The sequence below is a fragment of the Podarcis muralis genome, chromosome 6 (genome assembly GCF_964188315.1).
Source record: "Podarcis muralis chromosome 6, rPodMur119.hap1.1, whole genome shotgun sequence".
In the NCBI taxonomy this organism is placed as follows: Eukaryota; Metazoa; Chordata; class Lepidosauria; order Squamata; family Lacertidae; genus Podarcis; species Podarcis muralis.
Window position 1 is genome coordinate 45,304,388 of NC_135660.1, and position 23,872 is coordinate 45,328,259.

At 42.1% G+C, this 23,872-nt stretch overlaps 1 protein-coding gene across 4 annotated transcripts in view; it reads left to right on the forward strand.

Moving 5' to 3' along the window:
• The first annotated feature begins 87 nt into the window (after nt 1–87).
• The window catches only part of SLK (STE20 like kinase), a 55,265-nt gene continuing 31,480 nt past the window's right edge, over nt 88–23,872 (forward strand). The window contains exons 1-5 of one of the 4 annotated variants that reach the window (XM_028730352.2): nt 88–232; nt 664–1,504; nt 16,091–16,255; nt 19,880–19,928; nt 21,943–22,092. In XM_028730352.2, coding sequence (XP_028586185.2) covers nt 1,355–1,504; nt 16,091–16,255; nt 19,880–19,928; nt 21,943–22,092 — 514 coding nt within the window. In that variant the 5' untranslated portion in view covers nt 88–232; nt 664–1,354. Of the gene's footprint in view, nt 258–663; nt 1,505–16,090; nt 16,256–19,879; nt 19,929–21,942; nt 22,093–23,872 lie in introns of all 4 variants that reach the window. The other 3 variants (XR_013393189.1, XM_028730354.2, XM_028730351.2) reach the window with 3 other exon arrangements.

Below are 23,872 nucleotides of genomic sequence, written 5' to 3' on the forward strand. Positions count from 1 at the left end.
CAGGCTCTCGGTCGAGAGTGGCTGAGGAGAGAGTGCGCGTGCGTGACTGTAGTTGGGAGCGAGCGAGGGAGAGAAGCGAAGCGCAGCCGGGCTCGGGTGGTGGTTGGAGGCGGGGGGAGGAGGAGAGGAAATCGGCATAAGGAGGCTTATTGCTCTGCCCCGCCCCCACAGAGGAAGTGGGAACACAGAAGGCGGCGGCGAAGACGAAGACGCCGGATCCGTCTCGGGCCGGGTGAGAGGCTGAAATGAGCTTCCCTGTGGGTCGTGGGCTCCTTTATTCGCAGCGCTTTTCCTTTCCCACTTCCTACCCCCCCCCCAATACTAAAAAAAGTGGGGCTTGTTGTCGTTACGACCGTTGGTACTAATTCTCCGGAGGGGGGGAGGTCTCCTTCAGCCCAGACTCCTATGGCTTTTCTTTTCCACACAGAAGTGAAGCGGGGGGGGGGGGAGAGATTTATTTCACACGCCCCCTGCTTTGTGGAGTAGCTCCACTTTACCCCTCAAAAACTCCGGTGGAGCCCCTCCCTCACGCCTTAAAGCAAAATCCATGATTGACTTTGAATTGTTGTGGGGATTGCTTAAGTGTCTTTCGGGGAGGGACCGGAGAGTTCGTGAGTTGTCAAGGCGGGACGGTCTTTCTCACTTTCCTCTTCTCTCCAACAGGCGAAACTGGCTCCCAACGCCCATTGGATAAGGAGTCTTTTTATTTTATTTTACCCAAAACATGAAGGAGGATGTGCAGTCTTCACAGTGTTGGAGTCCTGAAGTTGTTTCATCAAGCGAAAGGAGGCTTGTCCTGAAATGGTGCCTATAATCCTTGTTGCTAAATAAGTAGTATTGGAGTAGTAGGATTTGAATACTACTGCCTGCCTTTTCGTTGTTTGGCACAAGTATCCTCCACCAGATGTTTTGCTGCACCATCAAAAATATTGTGCTGGTGTGTTTTTTCCAGCCCCAAGACTGCCACAACTTATGGCTGTAGACCATCAATGTACTTTATCTAGTAGCATCTTTGGGGCCTTGCCATGTACTATGGTATGGTTATTATGAGCAAGAAATTTGCGATCAAATGATTCTTTGGCTTTTAAAGCTAGAGAGATAGACTTGAAAGACGTTGTTCTACTTGACATTGGATTATTGTATACTTCATCTAAAAATTAAGGTCAAAAACTCTTTTTTTCTGTTGGTTTGCTGGCAGCATCAAAGTTCTCACGTGACATAACTGCCGCAATTGTGTGCCTTTTATCCCTTTGGATCATAAAGCAAGGAAGAAAGGTGTTGGAAAAAGCCAAACTGTTGTCTACTCTGAGGTTTTGATACGGTTTTTGAGTTACTGGTAGTTTAAAAAGCAAAGATGTCATTCTTCAATTTTCGTAAGATCTTCAAGTTGGGGGGTGAGAAGAAAAAGAAGCAGTATGAGCATGTCAAGAGAGACTTAAACCCAGAGGACTATTGGGAAATTATAGGAGAACTGGGAGATGGTGCTTTTGGAAAAGTATTCAAGGTAAGAAATTTTGTTTTGTCTTATATTCCTGCTGTAATCCTGAAATATGAACACTGTCTTTGTCTATAACTTGTAACTTGGGAACATCTCATTATATCATAAAGATTTCATTATCCTTAGAATGATTTTGGTTGTTCTGTTGTTTACATCTTAGGGCAAACATGGTTTTTCTTTTGATCATGCCAGCCTTCCAACTCTACAGTTCTTTGATTCTATGAATTGTCGCAGTTTAGAATAATAGAAATATGAGATGGAAAAGTATTGGATCATTAATCCACCTTTTTTTCCCCTCTTTGGTATTGCAAAGTTGTTCTTGTTGGCTGGTTTTTCAACTATGACTGGTTTTGAATTTCATTTATAAAAAATAGAAGAGCTTCTTGCATGTATATATGCTGGATTCTCTTCATTTCACCACTGTCAAAATGCAGGCCTTACTAGATGCAGTTTGTTATGAAAGCATGAAATTAGTTTCTTTCAACAAAGTACATTGCTAGGGGGGATATACTCAATTTTGTGTGTGTTTTTCATATAACATTGTTTTTGTATGACTTCTGCAAGTGCTGCTTATCACTTCAACCTTCCTTTCTCTAGATGACAAGCTGCTTTCTAAACAGTTGGCTTAGGCTTAGCAAGATCTTTATGAAGTAACTCCTAAAAGGAAGAATCCCATTCCTCATAGATACAGTACTATGCCTTTGATTTTGAATTGCTGATTTGTGGTGGTTGGGGGAATATATGTGAATATATGCAAAACAGCATTTTAAAGCATGAGTTCATCAGAGAGCAGAATTGGGAGGTTTGCATATTAGAGATTGGTAGAACAAGTATTAAGTGTTTTCAGGAAAAACACACTCAGAGGAAGCAATAATACAATTTTCAGGCATCTCATTATTTAGTGCATGGTACTAATTTTACGAATTATCTTTTAAGGACATCCAGCTTACTGGTTGTCACTACATCTTATAAGAGCCAATTCTATAGTTTCGTTATGTAGGAGGTAGTATACCTCTGTGTACCAGTTGTTGGCATTTGAAAGTGGGGAAGAATGTGCTCAGATCCTGCTTTGAAACTTCCTTTAGTTTAGGCATCTTGTTGTTGCAGTGAGAATAGGTTACTGGACTGGATGGGTCTATGGTCTGATTCACCAGGGCTCTTCATATGATAGTATTTCAGTACTGTACTCTTCATTTTGGTGTGGGACTGAGATTGCCTTGTTCAAAAAGATCAAATATCTAGGAATTTGGATCTTTACAAAAATATATATAACAATAATTATGCGGAAGTATGGATGGAGATAAAAAAAGACCTGGAAATTTGGAGTAGACTAAATCTATTGTTATGGGGAAGAATCTTGACTATCAAGATGTCAGTGCTGCTATTCTTACTCCAGATGATCCCTATAATAAGCAGGACAAGCTGCTTTAAATAGTGGCAGAAAGAACTAGCAAAGTTCATATGGCAAGGCAAAAAACCTAGAATTAAGTATAAACTTTTGACGGACGCGGGTGGCGCTGTGGGTAAAACCTCAGCGCCTAGGGCTTGCCGATCGCATGGTCGGCGGTTCGAATCCCCGCGGCTTGGTGAGCTCCCGTCTTTCGGTCCCAGTTCCTGCCCACCTAGCAGTTCCATAGCACCCCTAAAGTGCAAGTAGATAAATAGGTACTGCTTTACAGCGGGAAGGTAAACGGCGTTTCCGTGTGCTGCGCTGGTGCTGGCTCGCCAGAGCAGCTTCGTCACGCTGGCCACGTGACCCGGAAGTGTCTCCGGACAGCGCTGGCCCCCGGCCTCTTAAGTGAGATGGGCACACAAGCCTAGAGTCGGACACGACTGGCCCGTACGGGCAGGGGTACCTTTACCTTTACTTTGACGGAGAAAAAGGACAGAGGGGGCTTTGCATTGCCGGACCTCAAATTATACTATGAAGCTGTATGTCTTTGCTCGACAAAGGAATGGATGATTTTGAAAAACACAAATATATTGGACATAGAGGGGTGGGATAATAGATTCGGCTGGCAGGGGTATTTGGGCTATAACAAAGTGAAAGCACATAGAGGCTTCCTCGAGCATATAATTAGAAAATACTCAGTCTGGGAATGATACCAAAAAGTTATTAGAACCAAAGACACCATGGTGGTTATCGCCTTTGGAGGCTTTTGCTGTAAAGAAAGGTTTGTTAGGATTTTAACATGGTACGAAAGAAAATGAAATAAAATGAGAAGAAGCTGTTAAGAGGTAGAGGGAAGTCAATAATTATTATTTAAAGTATGCAAATATGCATAGAAAAATAATGTAGAAGACATATGTCAATGTAAAAGGAATTGTTGATGTGTATTTTAAATTGCAAAAATATCATTTAAAAAAAGAGATTGCCTTGTTCACCCTGTTGGGTGACCTGTCCTGGGAGATGGAGGACTGTGATCCTGTTGATTCCCCTGAACCTCTCATTTGTTTTGGTTGGTAGTACTACTGTTCTTGCAATAAATATTTAATCTGGTATATGCCAGGTTGCACTCCCAGCATCAGGCTCATAGATTTGGAGGTGGTTCCTGGATCTGCCCTATTTATGCAGGTGCCTGTGACATAACTATCTGGTCTACTATCTTGCACCCTTTCATTGAGAAATCAGATCAAGTCTCATTTGTTCATGGCTTAGTCACTCCCAAGTTGGATTATGTAAAGTATCCTACATGGGGCTCCTCTTGAACGCAGTTCAATTGGTTCAGAATACTGCTGCGAAACTGTTATCTGGAGTCACCAGGAATTTGGTTGTACCAACTTAACAGCTTTTGATTTCTTTCCAGGCTCAATTCAAGAGGCTGATTGGGCCTTAAATGCCTGGACTGGACAAATCAGCTTTAGGTTTGCTGTCCTTCTGCTGACACAGGTGCAGGTGGTTGGAATGAGAGAGGCCTTTTTGATGGTTGCACCCAGGTTATGGAATAATTTCTCCTGGGACGTTTATATGCCTCTTCATTACCTGCTTTCAAACATGCCTTGAAAACTGTTGCTTTCAGTGGGCATTTTTTTAACAGACTTTTTGAGTACAGTAGTTCGTTTGCTCTCTGCTGGTTTCATTAGATTCTACTTGATTATATTGTTTTGTTTTTGTATTTAGCCACCTTAACTGCATTTACATAGAAAGCCAAAGTGTAAGTGTTGGAATACACAAAGCTAAATCTTTGTTTTAGCTTTTCATTAGCATTAAAAGAGGAACATAAAATACTACCAAAAAATCACTTTTACTTTTAGAAAACTATGGTGGAGAGATATAGCCCTGTTTAGGGAAGTTTTTAATGTTTGATGTTTTGATGTATTTTTAACCTTCTGTTGGAAGCCACCTAGAGTGGCTGGGGAAACCCAGCCGGATGGGTTGGGTAGAAATAAATTATTATTATTATTATTATTATTATTATTATTATTATTATTATTATTATAGCACAAGGACAGGGTGGGAAACTTGTGGCCCTCCAGGTATTGTAAGACTCCATCTCCCAGTAGCCATTGTCAGTATGGTTAGTAGCTAGGGATGATGGGAGTTGTGATTTAGCAATTCCCAGAACACCATATATTGCACATCCTGATACAGCATTTCTGTGGAACATGGTTTAAAGTGTGTCTTGTATGACTCATTCATACAGTTATAGATGCCAATCTCCTGAACATATTGCATCATGTTAGCTTCTGGAAGTTTTGCACATGCAGTGCTATTCTCTTCAACTTTAGTGAAAAGTACCATAATTGTTTAGGGACGCGGGTGGCGCTGTGGGTAAAACATCAGCCCCTAGGGTTTGCAGATCACATGGTCGGCAGTTCGAATCCCCGCGGCGGGGTGAGCTCCCGTCTTCGGTCCCAGCTCCTGCCCACCTAGCAGTTCGAAAGCACCCCTAAAGTGCAAGTAGATAAATAGGTACCGCTTTCTAGTGGGAAGGTAAACGGCGTTTCCGTGTGCTGCGCTGGTGCCGGCTCGCCAGAGCAGCTTCGTCACGCTGACCACGTGACCCGGAAGTGTCTCCGGACAGCGCTGGCCCCCGGCCTCTTAAGTGAGATGGGTGCACAACCCTAGAGTCAGACACGACTGGCCCGTACGGGCAGGGGTACCTTTACCTTTACTTTACCATAATTGTTTAAGGCTGTACGTTTGATATTTTAATCATCCAATTCCTTGCTTTAATCATGGAGTATGCTTTCATCTTCCTGAGCAGCACAGAAATCTTGGATTCAGTATGGGATTAAGATTCGTAACAGTAGAAAAGACTAGCTACGCTTATCTATTATTGCACATCAGACACAACATTCTCAATTCCTGCAATGAGTTGAAAACAAAAGCAACTAACTTCCTCTGTTATACACAAACACAGAAATCTTATTAGTTTACATCCCACCTTTCTTCCCAAAGAAGCCCAAGATGGCATATCAGTATACATAATAGTACAGTTGATATTATCCAGGGTTAATAATTTTTAATTCTTCAAATCAAGGAAGTATGGTGTACATGCTGATTCTTGCCATCTTTCATTAGTCACTTATGAGCTGGGTGTATACCTCATGAGTAATCTGGAGTCTTTCTTTCACACTTCAGTACATGGAGTGTGTATGTAGAATGTATCCACCCATCCCTTTATAAGGCAAGTCATTTTCTCCAAGGTATGAGTTAATTCTTTTTAACCTCAAACATTTATTTTAAGAGGAGGAAGCAAGGTACCAAAAGGGCGTATTAGCTGTTCATGTATATATTTTGCTAAAATATATTTTTATGGTAGAAAAACCTCATGATTTCAGTTTTGTCTTGAATATAGCACTTCTAGGACACTATTTTCTGAGCAGTCTCCTAGTGCCATGGTTTGGGATTTCCTAAAGCCATTTTGTGGTTTTATTTGCTCAGATTTCAGTTTCTTTTTCATGCTGCATATTTATCTCTGAATTGAATAAGGAACTATGAATAAACTTTATAGATTTCTGCCATCTGTCAGTTTCTGTTTCCCAAGATGTGGAAATGACCATCAGTTGTACAGTTAAGCATTTGTTAAAGCAGTAGTTAATTTTTCCTTCCAGCTGTCTGTTGCTATTCTCCACTTAATTATCCATTTTTAGTTTTGTGCCTTAGACTGGCCCCTAATCTCTGTAAACGATTTCTAGGAGACTTGTGGAATTCTGCAATAATAAGCAGAATGGGTAGAATATGGTTTTCAATATATTGATAGCATTTAATATACTTTCAGGGCAGAATAAATATATATTAAAACATTTTACATTATAAGCCATAATTGAGCCTATTTTTAAAAAACCTGCATTTTGTTGAGTAAAAAAAAAGGCATTCTGTAAACTATTATTTTCTGGGATTTGATTTACTGACTAATAAGTTATGCTAAGAGTAGATAATTATTTAAAGCCATTGATTAATGGCTGGGCTCTGAGTGCTACCAATGTTAGCACCCATGATTTTATAACAGGATACAATTAACTGTATCAAGGCTGCATAAAGGTATCTCTATAACCATTCATCTTATAACTGTATAAATAGTATAGTGCTTTTCATTTCTTTATAAAGAATGCCATTATGTTAGCAATGGGCAGGTTTGAGGTCTGCCTAGATTGGTGTGGGAAACCTCTGCCCTTGGATGTCCTAGTAGACCTATGAGTCCCATTTCCACCAAAGAACACTGACCTGCCAATCAGTTAACATCACTGAGTGGTATCAGGTAATGAACTGGGCGTGGAGTTGAATTCCCCACAGTGAATGTATTGGCAAAGCAGACCCCACCCCCATGGGTCACCCCACTCACCTGTCAAAGTTGACCCACAAGGTGGCGGAAAGTAAAGGTCTGCTCCCCCAGCCAAAAAGATTCCCTACTTCTGGTCTAGATATTCCAAAGAGGAATATGGATTGGATGTGTATTGGGGATCCAGGGTTGTCAGTAATCCATCAATCAAAATGTTGTGGCCCTGTTGTGTTTATTTTGACTTTTTAAAAGAATAAGATAACTTCAGTTGAATTTAAAGTAGTAAATTTGATATAATTCATAAAACCCAACAAAACAAGCTGAAAGTTGTGACATTCGTAACTAGGGAGAAGGGCACTGAGACTGCTACCCAAAGCAGTTCACTAACTGATATATGTGGAAACTTTTGCAGAATTCGTTTTCAAAAGTTTGTTTCAGTATTTTGGTCATTTCAAACTTGATCTGGGTAAGAATCCAAATTAAATTCACTATAATTTGAAAAAGTAGCTGTTATATTAAACTAAATCAGACTTCTGGAAGCTTAGATGTTTCATCTTTCTTGTCATTTTATTGTTATGTGATGTCATCTTACACACTATTTCCTGAATTGAAGTGAACAAATGTTTCAAACTTTCATTAAGGCAATTTTTATGCATATGGTTTTTATCAGTAGGAAGAGAAATATTCCTCTGGGGCTTCTAATTGAGTTCTAATGGTAAGGAACCCATTATAATAAAAGCAAAACTTGCTCTTGGTGATCATATTACATGCTTGAACATTGGATAGCAACAAATGTTTGCCTTGGGTTACAGAATTTTCAGCCATTTCCTTTCTCCAGACTGAAAAGCTTTATATTGGCATGTTTTTATTTCTGAAGAAAGCATTATGAATAGGCTGTTCAGTAGACAGTGGCTCCTGTGTTGGTTGGAAATGACAGAAGATACAAAGCAGATAAATATTGCATCTGACAAAGGGGCTATGATGTATGAAAGCTCATGTGACAATGCAACTGTTAGTCTTTAAGGTGACACAAAACACCCTGCAGGTCAATGATACTGAAGCAACCTAAGGAGACATTTGTATGCAAAATTCTGAGTTGCATAGAATGCTTTATTAGCATATTGTGATGTTGACATTACTGCTTCCAGCACTATTTCCCTCTGCTCACAACTTAGTCAAATAAACAGGTTGTTCTTTTTAATTCCTCGAATTACACTGTATAGTATAGTAGTCACAAAGTGCGCACATTTGTATCATGCCAAGTGTATTGCAGTTCTGCTCTCAAGATGTATCATGGTAAGGAGAGACCAGTCTGAACCCATGAGCCAGTAAAGGAGCAGCTACCTCCTTGTCACAAAGAATACTGAGCAACTCTTGGTTGCTCAGGGACAGCAAAACTGTTGGAAAGTATGGCCTAGTCTCATCTACTGTTGGGGAACTAATACAGATGAGTGGGTGTTGATTATTTCAGTCAATTGTAAGCCACTGTGAATATTATTTGATCAAATGACAGGGTGTCAATCTTATTGGAACAGGCAAAAGTAGCATTGGGTCTAAATCTGGTTTGTGTGCATGCATATGTAGAGTACATAATTATTAGGCAATAAAGTTTTGCAGTGGTTATAAAGAACCACTAGGGAACATTTGTACTGATTGGCTCTTTGGTATGTGACCAAAATGGCAACATTAGAGACAGCAGAATAGCATTAGAATGGTAGGATGGGTGGTAAGGTGATAGTGCTTTTTCCATTGTGATAGTGCTTTTTCCATTGTAGCATTTTGATTATGGATTTTTCTTCATAGGGAGGCTTGCCTGAAAAAGATTAAAATCTGTTTTTGAATTGTCATCTTAAATAGATTGGAAGCTATTGGCAGTCATTTTGAGACTGGCAAGCTTCTTCTTTCTTTCTTTTTGCCCATCCTCATTGGGAGCCTAACTACTTAATTTTGAACCAGATGCATTGCTTAAAGACAGCCCCATGTATATGTTGTATAAATGGAATGTGACCAGAGCATAGATAATTGTAAGTCTTAGCTGCCTGCTGGAAGGCAAGCAGCAATGAGATTAGATTAAACTTCATTAGGCACAATCCATGTTTTTGTTAGCTGAAAAATAGGCAAGAGGGAGGGGATAGTGAGAAAGTTAATGTGGCAGTACATAGTCCACAAAAGTATTAGGCTTTAACCTTTCTGTGCAACAAAAGGGAGATATTTTGACAATTTATGAAGAGAAGACTAAATCCTTGGGGTGCAAGATTTGCTTTTACTGTCCTGAAATGATCCTAGTGGCATCAGTCCCATCCCACCAAGCAATATTGCATCACTCTGAGGGATTTTAGTAAAAATGTCAGCTGCTATGAATAACTCCAGGCAGAAGTTGTACTTTCTCCACTTCCAAATTCTTTTCAGGGGATTCCCTTTCCCTCCACTCTCATCCCAATTCTACATAGGAGCTTTTAGCTGAGCCTTACATACTAAAGCAGGATGGTGAATCTTTGGCCATCAGTTGTTGTTGGGTTCTAACTTACATTGGTTCCAGCTAGCTGAATTAATGGCAGTTGTGGATGGCAACCTCTTAAGGATCTTTAGTAAACGTCACTCACCCTCATGCTTCTCATTCACTTGGCTCCTTTCCCCTCACTCTGCCACCACCCACTAACTATCCTGTCTTGGTTTGCAGTGGAGATGGTGCTTAGCACTGGGCAGTGCTTTGGAAAATGCATGCAGCTTCTTTTATCTTTGTTCCAATGTTTAAAAAGTCATGCTTTTAAGACAAAGGGCAATGCATGCAATCTCCTTAACACTGTCATGTGTAACACAGTGTGTCATAGTGAAACAATTGTGTGCATGTGTGAAGCCTGCGACTTCTAACATTGGAGCTATTGACTTTGAAGCCACAAGGGAGAATAAGCCCAATACATAGTTTCTGTTGCACTGTTGTTTTGGGAAGTACTTTGGAAATGGCATGTAAAGTTCTATCCTGCCTGCATTAGAGTTGTCGGGGGGGGGGCAGGAAAGTTTGATAATTGCATTGTGTGCCCAGATTTCCTAATCCCTTGGTTCTCAAATCAGATGATTGGTCAGCATGCTTAAAGTGTCCCAAGCACCAGCAGTATTTACACTAAAGTTATTTTCAGAGTGATGGCAGACGGAAGAGATAAGATGAGGAGAAAGAATAAATAGTCTCTGTTTGCAGGAAGGGTATTGACCTGGCTCTTGTCACTTTTACTGATAGCATGATTTCCCAAATCTTTGACAGATACAGTAATACTAACCAGTGCAACAGAAGAAAGAAATCTGTGGAAATATTGAAGAGGCTATTTCCATGTACTTGATTGATGATGGAAAATCTGCACCTAGTAGGGGCAGACAGTTAGAAGGATATATAAAAGGCAAAAAGTTAAGGAATCTGTCCCTTCAGTGCAATCCTGTGAACATCAGCCCAGAAGTATAAGTGCCACTGAACTAAATGGAGCTTCCCCTCAAATAGAAAACTCTAGGGTTGCAGCCTTAGGGTCAAATTCAATCATCCCATTCTACTAGCAGTGCAAACACTCCCACTGATGCAACAGGGCTGATACTCTCTGTATCTTCTTTAAATCTGCTCTGGAGGGTCGGGAGAGCCTGCCCCCAATAGAATTCCATGGGGAGGAGATTGTTACCTAAGCAATCTCCATAATCCTACATAGAATTTCCTAGTCCACTCTTAATGTGTTGCCTGTTTCTTTGTTTTAGCATTCTCATGTTAATAAGAGTTTACCCATTTGAAAGAAGACATTTTGACCCAAACATAATAGTTACTTTAATATAGTCTTAAAGCTTGATAATTATGGATAAAATATTAACACTTGCAGAATTATGCTTAGGTGTGTTGCCTTTATGCATATAGATGCAGTACATTTGTTTCTTAATTTACATCACATTTAAGTTCGAAACTCAAAGTGGTAGAACACAGTTATCACCTCTTGGAGAAAAATCTTCTCAATTCTGCGTATAATTGTGTTCTGTTCTGCCAACAGCAGCTTTTATAAAGGTGCTCTTGCATCGAGCCTGTAGCATTCAATCTATGGTCCTATTAAGCTCAACAGACTTGTAATACTGTATTTTTACTATTTGGAAATAATGGAATGTTTTCAAATTCAGCTAACTTCAGATAGGCCATTCAAGGGAGATAAATGCTGTATGAAAAATGTTTAGATAGATGTTTACTACATTATATTTTTCCTTATAACCTAATATTTTCTGGTGTTTTAGTGGTGTTTTATTGATGCTTTACTGAATTAATTTTCCTTTTGCATGTTGTATGTTGCCTTGATAAACATTTACAAAAGCAGACTATAAATACATACATATATGCATAATTAAAATATATGCTTATGATTTTGTGCCATGAACTATGCTACGTACTTGTAACTTTATAAATTAAAGTCTTGACACTTATTCAACATCAATGCAGTTTTCAAATTAGACCCTGCTTAAAATTATTTGTAAATTGTTGTTTCTCAACTTTCAAAGTTGATTTTAATTCTGTGGAAGGAAAAATGAATCACTGTGTGATAAATGTGTTTGCCTAGTACACATTCTTGTATAAAGCCTCTTTTACAAGTAGTACTTGAAAAGCTAGTCATGCAGTTTTGTTACTTGTTTGTTGGCCTATTAATGACGAAAGCATGTGAGATGGTCCTGCTGGTAAACTGAGAGTTAGAATGTGAGAGGAATAAAGTGACAACTTAAAAAGTTGTATAATATGCTTGCGGAAACTGTTGGAAGTTAGCCTAGTCATTTTTTTTCACTGATAAGATTCACTTCTACATTTATATTGATGCTAGTTACTACTTCATAGTTCAGTGAAACGATGGAAGAAAAACAACGGAGTTTTGTTTTATTCCTCAAGCTTTTCTGCAACTGTATTCACAGTTTAACCTCCATAATCGTTTAGTGGAGACCGTACTACACAATTATCTGTACACAGATTTACTCTTGTGACATAACACGAATATTATTTGCATTCACTGTCCCCATGTCTGATCTCTAAGGTACAAGACTCTAGGCTTGATAGATGTTCTTGAGTGCTTGAAAATGTTTCGGAAAACAGGAAGATCTGAAAAAATTCCTAAAACGAAGAGGTTATTGCTTTGTCATGCTTTACATGTGGACGGTCCCAGGTTAAGTCCTACACACCTCCAGTTTAAAGTATCTTAGCGGGTGGCTGGGTTGGAAAGACTGAGATCTTTGAGATCAGTGTGACTGTACAGAAAGCAATTCTCCACAGAAAACAAATACTGGCCCTTAAGGCTATGGTCTTTAGATATGCTGGTTTATTTTCAGTAGCTTATAATGATGGGTTTCCCTACATATAGAACAGGGGTAGGAAACTTTCATCTAGACCCTTCTATGAGTATGTGTGTATGATGATATAAAAAAGATTCGCCATTCCTGATATAGATCAGTAGTATTACATGACACCTGGGTCGGTTATTAGGCCAGCAAAAATACTGGCCATAGCTTACAAAAGCAAAATCTGGACTCCATCACAGTAACAAAAATCTAATATGAGTGGAGTATTGTTGATTTATTTGGTTTGGTGCATCACTTCCTTTCCCAATACTTTGAAGCTGCATTGTGAGTCTGTCATTCACTCAGTAAAGCATTTGCAGTTATTTAGGGAGGCCCACTTACAATTTGGAATGATTCATGCACAAACCACATTGAACAGCCATTGAAGATCAACTAATACAGTAAATGAGATGTTTTCCTTTTTTAAAAAAAAAAAGTCCAGCATCTCTGAACTATGGTTTCTGCGACATCTCCTCCCCAAAATTAAATTACCAATGCAGTTATACAAACCACTACAAAAAAATAAAATGAGCATTACAAATTGAAGTGATAGAAGTCAAGCTGCAGATTTGCTTCTTGCAGGCATACTAAATAGTTTGTTCCTTTCTGTGGGCAGCATCTTCCAGCCACAGGGGACTTAAGGTAATGCTACTATAGAACTGTACAATTGAAAACGACCCATAGTTCAATCTCTTGCAATGCAGGAATCTCAACTAACATTCATGCAGCTGCTGGGTGACCTTGGGCTAGTCACACTTCTTTGAAGTCTCTCAGCCCTACTCACCTCACAGAGTGTTTGTTGTGGGGAAGGAAGGGAAAGGAGCGTGTTAGCCGCTTTGAGACTCCTTCGGGTAGTGATAAAGCGGGATATCAAATCCAAACTCTTCTTCTTCATGACAGATGGCCATACAACCAGTGCTTAAAACATCAAATGAAGGAGAGCCCATCACCACTGTTCCACTGTCGAACAACTCTTACCATCAGAAAGGTCTTCCTGAATTTTAGTTGGAATCTCCTTTCTTGTAACTTGAAGCCATTTCTCTAGAGCAGGAGAAATCAAGCTTGTTCCCTCTTCCATGTGATAGCCACCTTGAAATATCTCAAGGGCTATCATATCTCCTCTCAGTCTCTTTTCTTGGCTAAACATACCCAGCTCCTTCAACCGTTCCTCATAAGGCTTGGTTTCCAGACCCTTGATCATCTTGGTTGCCCTCCTTTGCACACGTTCCAGCTTGCCAATATCCTTTTTAAATTGTGGTGCCCAGAACTGGACACAGTACTCCATGTGTGGTCTGACCAAGGCAGAATAAGACAGGACTTCCCTTGATCTGGACATTATACTTCTGTTGATACAGCCTAGAATAGCATTACCTTTTCCCCCCACCCCACCCCTTTCGCTGCTACTGCATCACACAGTTGACTTATGTTAAGTGTGTGGAATTACTATGTCTCCTTTTCCATGTTACCGTATTTTTCCATGTATAAGATGCCTGCATGTATAAGATGCCCCGTATTTTGGGGGACTAACTTTAAAGAAAATGAGGGGAGATGGCCCAAAGTTGTTGAGCTTTTTAAAGGGGAAATTGCACTTGTGCCATCACCCCAGCAGGGCTGTTGCTGGGGGTTGGCAAAGTGGGCAGCCGCTCCCCCCATGCCACTGTGGGCAGGAAGCTCCCTAGAGCGTGGGCCATCAAACAGCTGACTGGCACATGCAGCTTCCCCTCAATGCAGCTGCGGGAAATGCTCCCCTGAGCACGTGCCTCCCACAGCGGTATTGGGGGGGAGTTGCGTGCCCGCCATCTAGCTGGCTGGCTGGCAGCGCGTAGCTCCCCCCCCCCCCCACGCCACTATCTGTGTATAGGACAACCCCAGTTTTTTGACACTATTTTTGAGTCAAAAAACCTCATCTAATACACGGGAAAATATGGAATTTTGCTTTGGTGGTTGATCTGTTCCATGTCACAATAGGCCAGGGTTGTGACAGGACATCTGCCCTGGGTGCCAAACAAGCAAGTAAGCAAATAAGTAAATAAATAGTTTTCCATCCATTCAAACTCACAGCCCAGTTAGTCTTTCCAACACTCCAGCTCTCCAAACCTTTAACTTTGCAACTGATGTTCACATTTAAAGGTGAACCTGAATCATTTGCTGCTGTTTTGACAGCTCTTGCAAATGTACAACTTTTGTTTGTTTGTTCCACTGATTCCCTTGATATAAAAGGTAAAAATGAGGTGTGTTTCATTTTAGCTTAGAAAATGTGAATAAGGCCCATGGAACTACTGGAAATGTGAGGGAAATAATATTCTTAACCAGACAAGTGTGTATTTGTTTTAAAGATATACATAAATATGCACACTAATAAAAAAGTCAATATAACAGAATAACATTGTCACATACAGGAAATTTACATGCAAAGATAGGGGAGAGGAGCGGAAGATTCACTTCCATAATAATCAAGGATATGGCAAGGTAAAAGTCAAGTTTATGTCAACAAATCTTTCCAAAAGGAATTCTAGGACACTTTGGCTTAATGCCCTCCATAGGCAAATTAATACATGAGATGAAAGAAATCCAAACTGCTTTAAATGCTTCAGGTTATTGCCAGTTTTGTATATATAACTTTGTGGGTTGTAAGTAACCATGTCTGGGAGGAAGGAAAAGAACCGCAACAAATACGCTGGGTAGTCTGTTGCTAATGCTGAAGTGGTTGATATGGAAACGGCACTCAAAACAGTAGAGGCATGTAATAGCCATGAAGACAGATGAAGCCCACAAGAGAGCCAAAGCCCACAGAATGCACAATGAAACGCTGCATTTAGCCTGACACCATGTTAATGCCATCATGCTTTACAATATCCACCCCCTAACAACAACAAAAAACCCAAGAAGTTGAGTATTTCCGATTTTATTGGTGGCATTTCTTCCTGGTTGTATCCTCACAACTTTGTTGACTTGTTTCCTGGCCTGTATTTGGCAACCTGTGTCTCTGTGTGTGTGTTTATCAGTGATGTAGAACATCACACTAGTTCACAGTTTTGCCTTCACCTTGTGTGTCATTTTTTTACTTGTGGATGTGTTTAAACCTCTACAGGAGACAAAGGTGTACTTTGTGTCTTAGGTCTTACATATTATGTGGGTTGCTACTTTCATATGCAATTCGTCTAGGATTAACCAGAAACAAGAACATACCTCCACATTCAGATGTGGAAGACTTAAGCAGTGTGTAATATTACCTTAAAGTTTTCTGTTGTTTATCACCCTCCCCTTCTTTTTGTTGCCTTCAGGTGCTTTAGTAATGCAGGAAGGAATCAACTTGTGGACTGTTTTCCCCACTCCCCAAAGAGTCCAGTAACAGTAAAAGCTGGATGAGAGATGAGACAATGAATTAGAGGGCAATTAAAACATAGACATTTTACAATGTTAATGCTTCTTTGTAGAGTCTGTTGAAGATGGGGAAGTGCTTATAAAGTTATATAAATTGGAACAAGTAAAAAAACTCACCAGAATTTTGTTTCAATGTATTTTCCAGGCTCAGAACAAAGAAACAAATGTGCTTGCTGCTGCAAAGGTGATTGATACTAAATCTGAGGAAGAACTTGAAGACTACATGGTTGAAATTGATATCCTAGCATCCTGTGATCATCCTAACATTGTCAAACTTCTAGATGCCTTTTATTATGAAAACAACCTTTGGGTAGGTATTTGCTGTTGTTCAGAGCTTGTACTTTAGGAGAAGATGTGAAATTACAGTGTCTTTATGACTTGACAAAACAATACTTCAGTACAATATGGGTGTTTAATTAGTACCGTATTTTTCGCACTATAGGACGCACTTTTTCCCCTCCAAAAATGAAGGGGAAATGTGTGTGCGTCCTATGGTGCGAATGCAGGCTTTTGCTGAAGCCTGGAGAGCGAGAGGGGTCCGTGCGCACCGACCCCTCTCGCTCTCCAGGCTTCAGGAAGCTATCCCAAGTCTTGCAAGCCCGGCGGGATGTCCCGCGGGCTCGCAAGGCTTGCGGGCAGCAGCCTGCACCCAAAAGCTGGGGACAGCGGGGAGGCGCAGAGCCGCCACCCCGCTATTCCCCGACCTGATCTGGAGGCTGGCGGGGGGAGAAGCAAGCCTGCTTCTCCCCCCCCCCGCCCCACAAGCTCGGGGGATAGGGGGATGGCGAAGCGCCGCCATCCCGCTATTCCCCGACCTGATCTGGAGGCTGGGGGTGGGAGGAGCAAGCCTGCTTCTCCCCCCCCCCCAGCCCCACAACCTCCAGATCAGGTCGGGAAATAGCGGGATGGCGGCGCTCCGCCATCCCGCTATTCCCCGACCTGATCTGGAGGCTGGGGGTGAGAGAAGCAAGCCTGCTTCTCCCCCCCACCATCCCCACAACCTCCAGATCAGGTCGGGGAATAGCGGGATGGCGGCGCTCTGCCATCCCGCTATTCCCCGACCTGATCTGGAGGCTGGGGGTGGGAGGAGCAAGCCTGCTTCTCCCCCCCCCCCAGCCCCACAACTTCCAGATCAGGTCGGGGAATAGCGGGATGGCGGCGCTCCGCCATCCCGCTATTCCCCGACCTGATCTGGAGGCTGGGGGTGGGAGAAGCAAGCCTGCTTCTCCCCCCCCAGCCCCACAACCTCCAGATCAGGTCGGGGAATAGCGGGATGGCGGCGCTCCGCCATCCCGCTATTCCCCGACCTGATCTGGAGGCTGGGGGTGGGAGGAGCAAGCCTGCTTCTCCCCCCCCCCCCAGCCCCACAACTTCCAGATCAGGTCGGGGAATAGCGGGATGGCGGCGCTCCGCCATCCCGCTATTCCCCGACCTGATCTGGAGGCTGGGGGTGGGAGGAGCAAGCCTGCTTCTCCCCCCCCCAGCCCCACAACCTCCAGATCAGGTCGGGGAATAGCGGGATGGCGGCGCTCCGCCATCCCGCTATTCCCCGACCTGATCTGGAGGCTGGGGGTGGGAGAAGCAAGCCTGCTTCTCCCCCCCCCAGCCCCACAACCTCCAGATCAGGTCGTGGAATAGCGGGATGGCGGCGCTCCGCCATCCCGCTATTCCCCGACCTGATCTGGAGGCTGGGGGTGGGAGGAGCAAGCCTGCTTCTCCCCCCCACCAGCCCCACAACCTCCAGGCTTCAGGAGAGCCCCACCGCCAGCCCCACAAGCTCGGGGGACAGCGGGAGAGGCGCAGCGCGCCCTTCCCGCTGTCCCCCGACTTGTCTAGAAGGCTGGCGGGGGGAGAAGCCTGCTCCTCCCCGTTGCCAGCCCCGCAAACTCGGGGGACAGCGGGAGAGGCGCAGCGCGCCTTTCCCGCTGTCCCCCGACTTGTCTAGAAGGCTGGCGGGGGGAGAAGCCTGCTCCTCCCCGTCGCCAGCCCCGCAAACTCGGGAGACAGCGGCAGGGGCGCAGCGCGCCCTTCCCGCTGTCCCCCGACTTGGTTAGAAGGCTGGCCCAGCCCCGCAAACTCGGGGGACAGCGGGAGAGGCGCAGCGCGCCATCCCGCTGTCTCCCGACATGGTTTGGAGGCTGGCGGAAGGCTTCCTCCTCCCCCAGCCCCGCAAGCTCCCAGAGCGATGCCAAAGCTGCGCGCAGCTTCGGCATGGCTCTGGGTCCCGTTCTGGGGGAGGGGGAAGCTCGGGCTTCCCCGCCCCAGCCCCGCGCCTGGCGGGGGGGGAATAAATTTTTTTGCCTTTATTTCCCCCCCCCCCAAATCTAGGTGCGTCCTATGGACCGGTGCGTCCAATAGTCCGAAAAATACGGTACTTTTTGTTTGCATATGTACAGTTTGTTGACAGTAGAGGAAAGGGTGCTTAAACCTTCTGGAGTGTAACTTTAGACCTAAATATGCATGCTGTTAAGGCAAAAGCTTTTGCTAGAGATCTTAATTCATAAAATAAGATGTTTTACTTTAAATTTATATATTTATTTAAGAGTCTTGCCCTTTCATTGCAAAAATATCTTGCCCTTTCATTGCAAAAATCTTTATGCTCTCAAATGTGATGGATTGGGCTTTTATTTTTGCCAGCCTAGGTGAAAGGAACAGATCATTTTCACCAACTGACAGGTGGGCGGGTAGCGCTGTGGTCTAAACCACTGAGCCTAGGGCCTGCCGATCAGAAGGTTGGCGGTTCGAATCCCCGCAACGGGGTGAGCTCCCGTTGTTCGGTCCCAGCTATTGCCCACCTAGCAGTTTGAAAGCACGTCAAGTGCAAGTAGATAAATAGGTACCGCTCAAGGGGGAAGGTAAACGGTGTTTCTGTGTGCTGCTCTGGTTCATCAGAAGCGGCTTAGTCATGCTGGCCACATGACCCGGAAGCTGTACACCAGCTCCCTCAGCCAGTAAAAAGAGATGAGCACCACAACCCCAGAGTTATCCGCGGCTGGACTTAACGGTCAGGGGTCCCCTTTACCCCCCTAAGTGGGGGAGAGATACACAGAGAGCCTGACCTACACTAGGCAGGCCACACTTTGTTTACTGTGGCTTACTACATTCAGAAAATCATGGGGGTATAAGCCTCAATCCCGGGTTTCCAGAATTTTCGTGGAATTTCCCCCCTCCAAAGTCTGTTGCCTTCTTAAAATTTTAGCTAATGGGGGAGTTGCATATTATAAGGTCAATTTGTTAAATCTTAGAATTCTAGACCAGTAGGGGAGGGGTGTGAGACCTAGAGAAAGTCCTGAGGACCAGATAAGAGGCTTGGGGGCCACATTCAGCTGGTGGGCCTGAGGTTCCCCACCCTGGTATAGACAGTTCTGCCCATAAGCATTGCTCAATTTGATTTAAGCATATAGCCTCCCTAGGAAGAGTGTTTGAGGGTTGGGCTGGGACAGGAATTGCAGTGTTTTTCATTGTGTGCCCACACATTGTAACAGTAACAAAATGCTAGGTTTCCTATTGTTGATGCTTACTAAATATCAGATGCAGAGTTCTTCATTTCTATAAATGAAAGCAAGCAATATGGCCAGTAAAAGCCTGCCATCTTTTGTCATCAACAAACATTCACAACCCAAAGAGGAAAGGAGAGAGTGACTGATTAGTCAAACATCAGAAGCCTCAAAATGTTGATACACTTGAGTGTTTCAGTTAAATGTATTGTAAATTTAAACAGGGAAAACAGGTAGAGAAAAGTGGGACTCCACAGCGCCATCTGGTGGCACAATGTTATATCACATATATAACACATAAAATAGCTTTTTCTTTACCCATCTAGCTGAGTCCTTGGTTAGGGGAGTTTTGATTTATCTTCTGTGCTCTAACTAGCCAAAGTTAAATCTCAATACTTGGAAGTTTAAAAATAGATTATTTTATTTTTTATATGCAGATCCTGATTGAATTCTGTGCTGGTGGTGCTGTAGATGCAGTAATGTTGGGCAAGTACAATATTATGTTTTGCAAAAGAAAGCTACAATTTTGCATATTAACAGTTTGGTTATACTGTGTACCAAAATCTATCTGTCTGTCTATCTATTTATCTATTTTCTGCACTGCCCTTCATCTGAGGATCATGGGGTGGTTTACAATATAAAAACACAAAAAACATAGCATACAAAATAACAATAACCACACCACACCACACACAGTTTAAAAGGCCACAGATTGTTTAATTAGCAAAAGGCCTGGGAGAAGGGGAATGTTTTGCTTGGTGCCGAAAGGTACGTAACAAAGGCACTAGGTGAGCCTCCCTCCACAAGCAGGGAGCCGCTGCAGAAAAGGCCCACTCTGTGTTGCCACCCTTCAGACCTCTCATGGAAGAAGCACGCAAAAAAGGGCCTCAAATGAGGATTGCAGAGTTCAGGTTGGTTCATTTGGGGACGGGCGGTCCTTGTGATTTTAAACATTTGTATACATTTAACACAAAAGACACTACTTACCAAATCTACCCTAGGAATTAATTTAGTAGTTAAAATCCTTCCAAAATAAAAAACTTTTGTCACTCCTAAGAAAGGCCTTAAGGGAAGAGTAGTTTCTGATCTCACTAAAGGAGTTCATTTCAAGACCTCTTGAAAACCACAGTAAAACCCCCAAAAGAGTGTTACTTCATCCTAGTTACCAGAGCAGCAGGACTTCTTGAACTTCCCCAATAGGCCATTCTTATCTCTCATTTTAGCTTTGATGAGAAAGCTAGAGCCCAGAATAATTTATGGAACTTTAATAGTACTGTTCCTTCTGCAGCACCTCCCTTATTTCACTCTCAGCCACCTCCATTTTGACGGGTGTATAAGATAAAAGAATTCAGGTGTAAAAGAAAGTGTGTTGCCAGTTCTGATATGTGAGAAATGTGCTCCAGATAAAAAAATAGTTTGGAAAACAGTGGGACATATTTTTTCACAGTGTAGGAATTCTGCTAATTTTTAGAATTTTGTTATGCTTGAATCTGATTGAATTTGAACATCTTAAACAAAAAAAACCTCAAAAGTATTTTATGGGTGCTGTAGCAGCACTTTGAATCTTGGAAGAAATTGATTGCTCACCACAGAGTATGGGGATCCCTTGACCCTCCAAATGTTGCTGAATTATCCATCATTGGCTATTGATCATTCTTGCTGGGGATGATGGGAGTTGTGGTTCAGCAACATTGGGGGGTGAGGGGTAAAGGTTGCCCATGCCTGGTTTAATATATTTTCTGGACACATTTTATATATAATTAAATCTATAGTTAAACTGTTTTATTTTAATGTATTTAGTAGCAAACATACACGTACACACAAGTATCATGATTCAGCAATGCTGCAAAATGAAAAACAAGACAGCATTTGAACTATTGTGGATATAAATATCTATGACATAGCATTTACATTAAAACAAAGAAAACAGGTTCCACTGCTTAGTGTTGCAAGACTTTTATTTTAGCTCTCTGTTTCTGAAATACTCCTTCAGGAACTTGAAAAGCTTGTAAGTACTTTAAGGTACTTGTTTGGAAAGTCTGAACTTAACAACCAACTTTGAACAGGTTTATTCTCTCTGTGTCTGGAATGAATAGCTAGGGTGATAATTTCAGGAGCTTGCAAGGACTATTCATTCCAAAACACATAGAACTATAATAAAAGTCATGTGACCAGTAAGCACCAGAGCCTGTTCTCATTTTTGTTTTGATTCTTCGTGGTGCTTCTTTATATTTCTTCACACTGTGGCTTCTACATTAGCTTTCTCCAACCTCGTACCCTCCTAATGTGTTGAACTACAAGTTGTTCACTCCAGTGGCCAAGGTGACTGGGGGAATGATAAGAGCTGTAGTCAAACACATATAATCAACACTAGGTTGGAGAATCCCGTTTGATCAGCTTTTAAGACTTATGAGGTTGAAGCAAATGTTTATTAAAAATGTGAATCAATGCAATCTGCAAATGATGTTTTTTATATTCTGAGAGTATGCTTTTCTTGTAGAACTTGAGCGGCCACTAACCGAGCCACAGATCAGGGTAGTTTGCAGGCAGACACTTGAGGCGCTCCACTATCTGCATGAAAATAAGATCATTCATCGAGATCTAAAAGCTGGCAATATTCTTTTCACATTGGATGGAGACATTAAGCTAGGTGAGTATTCCTCTTTTAAAAATTTAACTTGGATGAAAAGAGATTTCATGATGTATTATTTTCCAGCTGGTATAAGTAAGTTTTGTTGCCCTGGAAAATAAACAATTTAAGTAATTATTGTAATTACATTTGACAAACTTCCTTTGGATTTCAGAGTGAATGGGTGGGCCTATTGTAATACTTGTACTGAACACTGTAATGTTTCTTAAAGCCTGACATGGTATGTTTTTTGGGACACACATAGAAACACTTTAAAAAGCCTGTACTTGTTCAGATAAATGATCTACATAGCTAGACCATTTCTTCATATTATACTGACCTACCAAATGCTTGGGGAAGATTATAATCAAGGCATGCTATCAATATCCATTGCCTGTTTTTTAAACCCCAGCATCTGGCAGTCACAGATAAGGTTCAATCATATCCTACCCTTACAATGTGGCTGTTGCTTCTTCATGGTCAGGTGCCATGCCAAGAAACCCCATCATATCGGCTAAGGTTTCCATGTGGGAAAATAAAAATGCCAGCTGTCCACTGAATAGGATTCCTTGATTGGTCAGAAGCAACAACCACTGAGATAATATGAATGGCATGCCTCTGAATACCAGTTGCTGGGAATCACAAGTCAAGTGAGGAGAGCACTGTTACACTCAGTGTCTCTTTGCAGGTTTCTCGTAGGCATCTGGTTGGCCGTTGTAAGATGAAAATGCTGTACTACATGGGTCTTTGGGCTTAATCCATCAGGACTGTTATGTCCTTATAGGAGCAATATATTTTTAATCCAACTTTTAAACAATTGTTTGTACTTGTCTTTCAGTACATACTGTGGGAGGTGGAGTCAATATGTAAATTATGCATTGAATGCCGAAGTACTTACTTTAGTCTTAAGGAATAAGATGTGCCTATTGAGTTCCAGCATTTTGAATGTTTGTACCAGCAAGCAAATGCCTTCCGTTGTGCTGTAATTTGTTTCATTGGATTATTTGGCTCCTTTTAGATTATTATATATAGCTTTATTTAATTCTCACAATAAATCTTTAAAAATAGTTTGAGCTTAGATCTTCAGGGCAGTGTCTGCCTTTCACCCCTGCTTTTTGTGGTGGCTGCTTGGTGTTTGGTCATAACTTAGCCCATTGAGGTGTTTAAAGGCCATTTTAGGAAATCCACATGAATGTGTGGGGATTAAGGAATGGACATACATTTCTTTTCTTCCCAGATTGAAACTATTGACTTAAACTGAGGAACAGCTTCCTCCTCAACTCTGTTTATGATTTGCATCTTTAGGCAGAACGTTTCAGTATTGGCAAACTGGCTTCTTAAATTCATAGGGCCAGATTAAACTACAGTGGTACCTCGGTCTACAAACAGTCCTGTTAACGAACGCTTCGTACAACAAACTGCAATACCGGAAGTAGGTCTCATTAGGGAAAGCGCGTGCCTCAGTTTAAGAATGCTTTGGTCTTAAGAACGGACCTCCAGAACGGATTAAGTTTGTAACCCAAGGTACCACTGTAGTCCAGTTCATAAGCAGAAGTCAGCACAAGGACTCCTGCTAATGCAGCAGGGCTCTCCTTCCCCCACATATCTCCAAGCCTTCCCCAAATCCACTCTGGAGGTTTGGGAGAATGCCCAGAATAACCCAGGGTGGAAGGAAAGGAAAATAATTACATCGGGCAAGCAGATTTCCGTCAAAATTCCTAAATATTTTTCTAACCGCGTATTGTGAAGTAGCCCATTTCCATTGTGTGGCTTCAGGTGGAACTGCATTGTTGTGTTACAT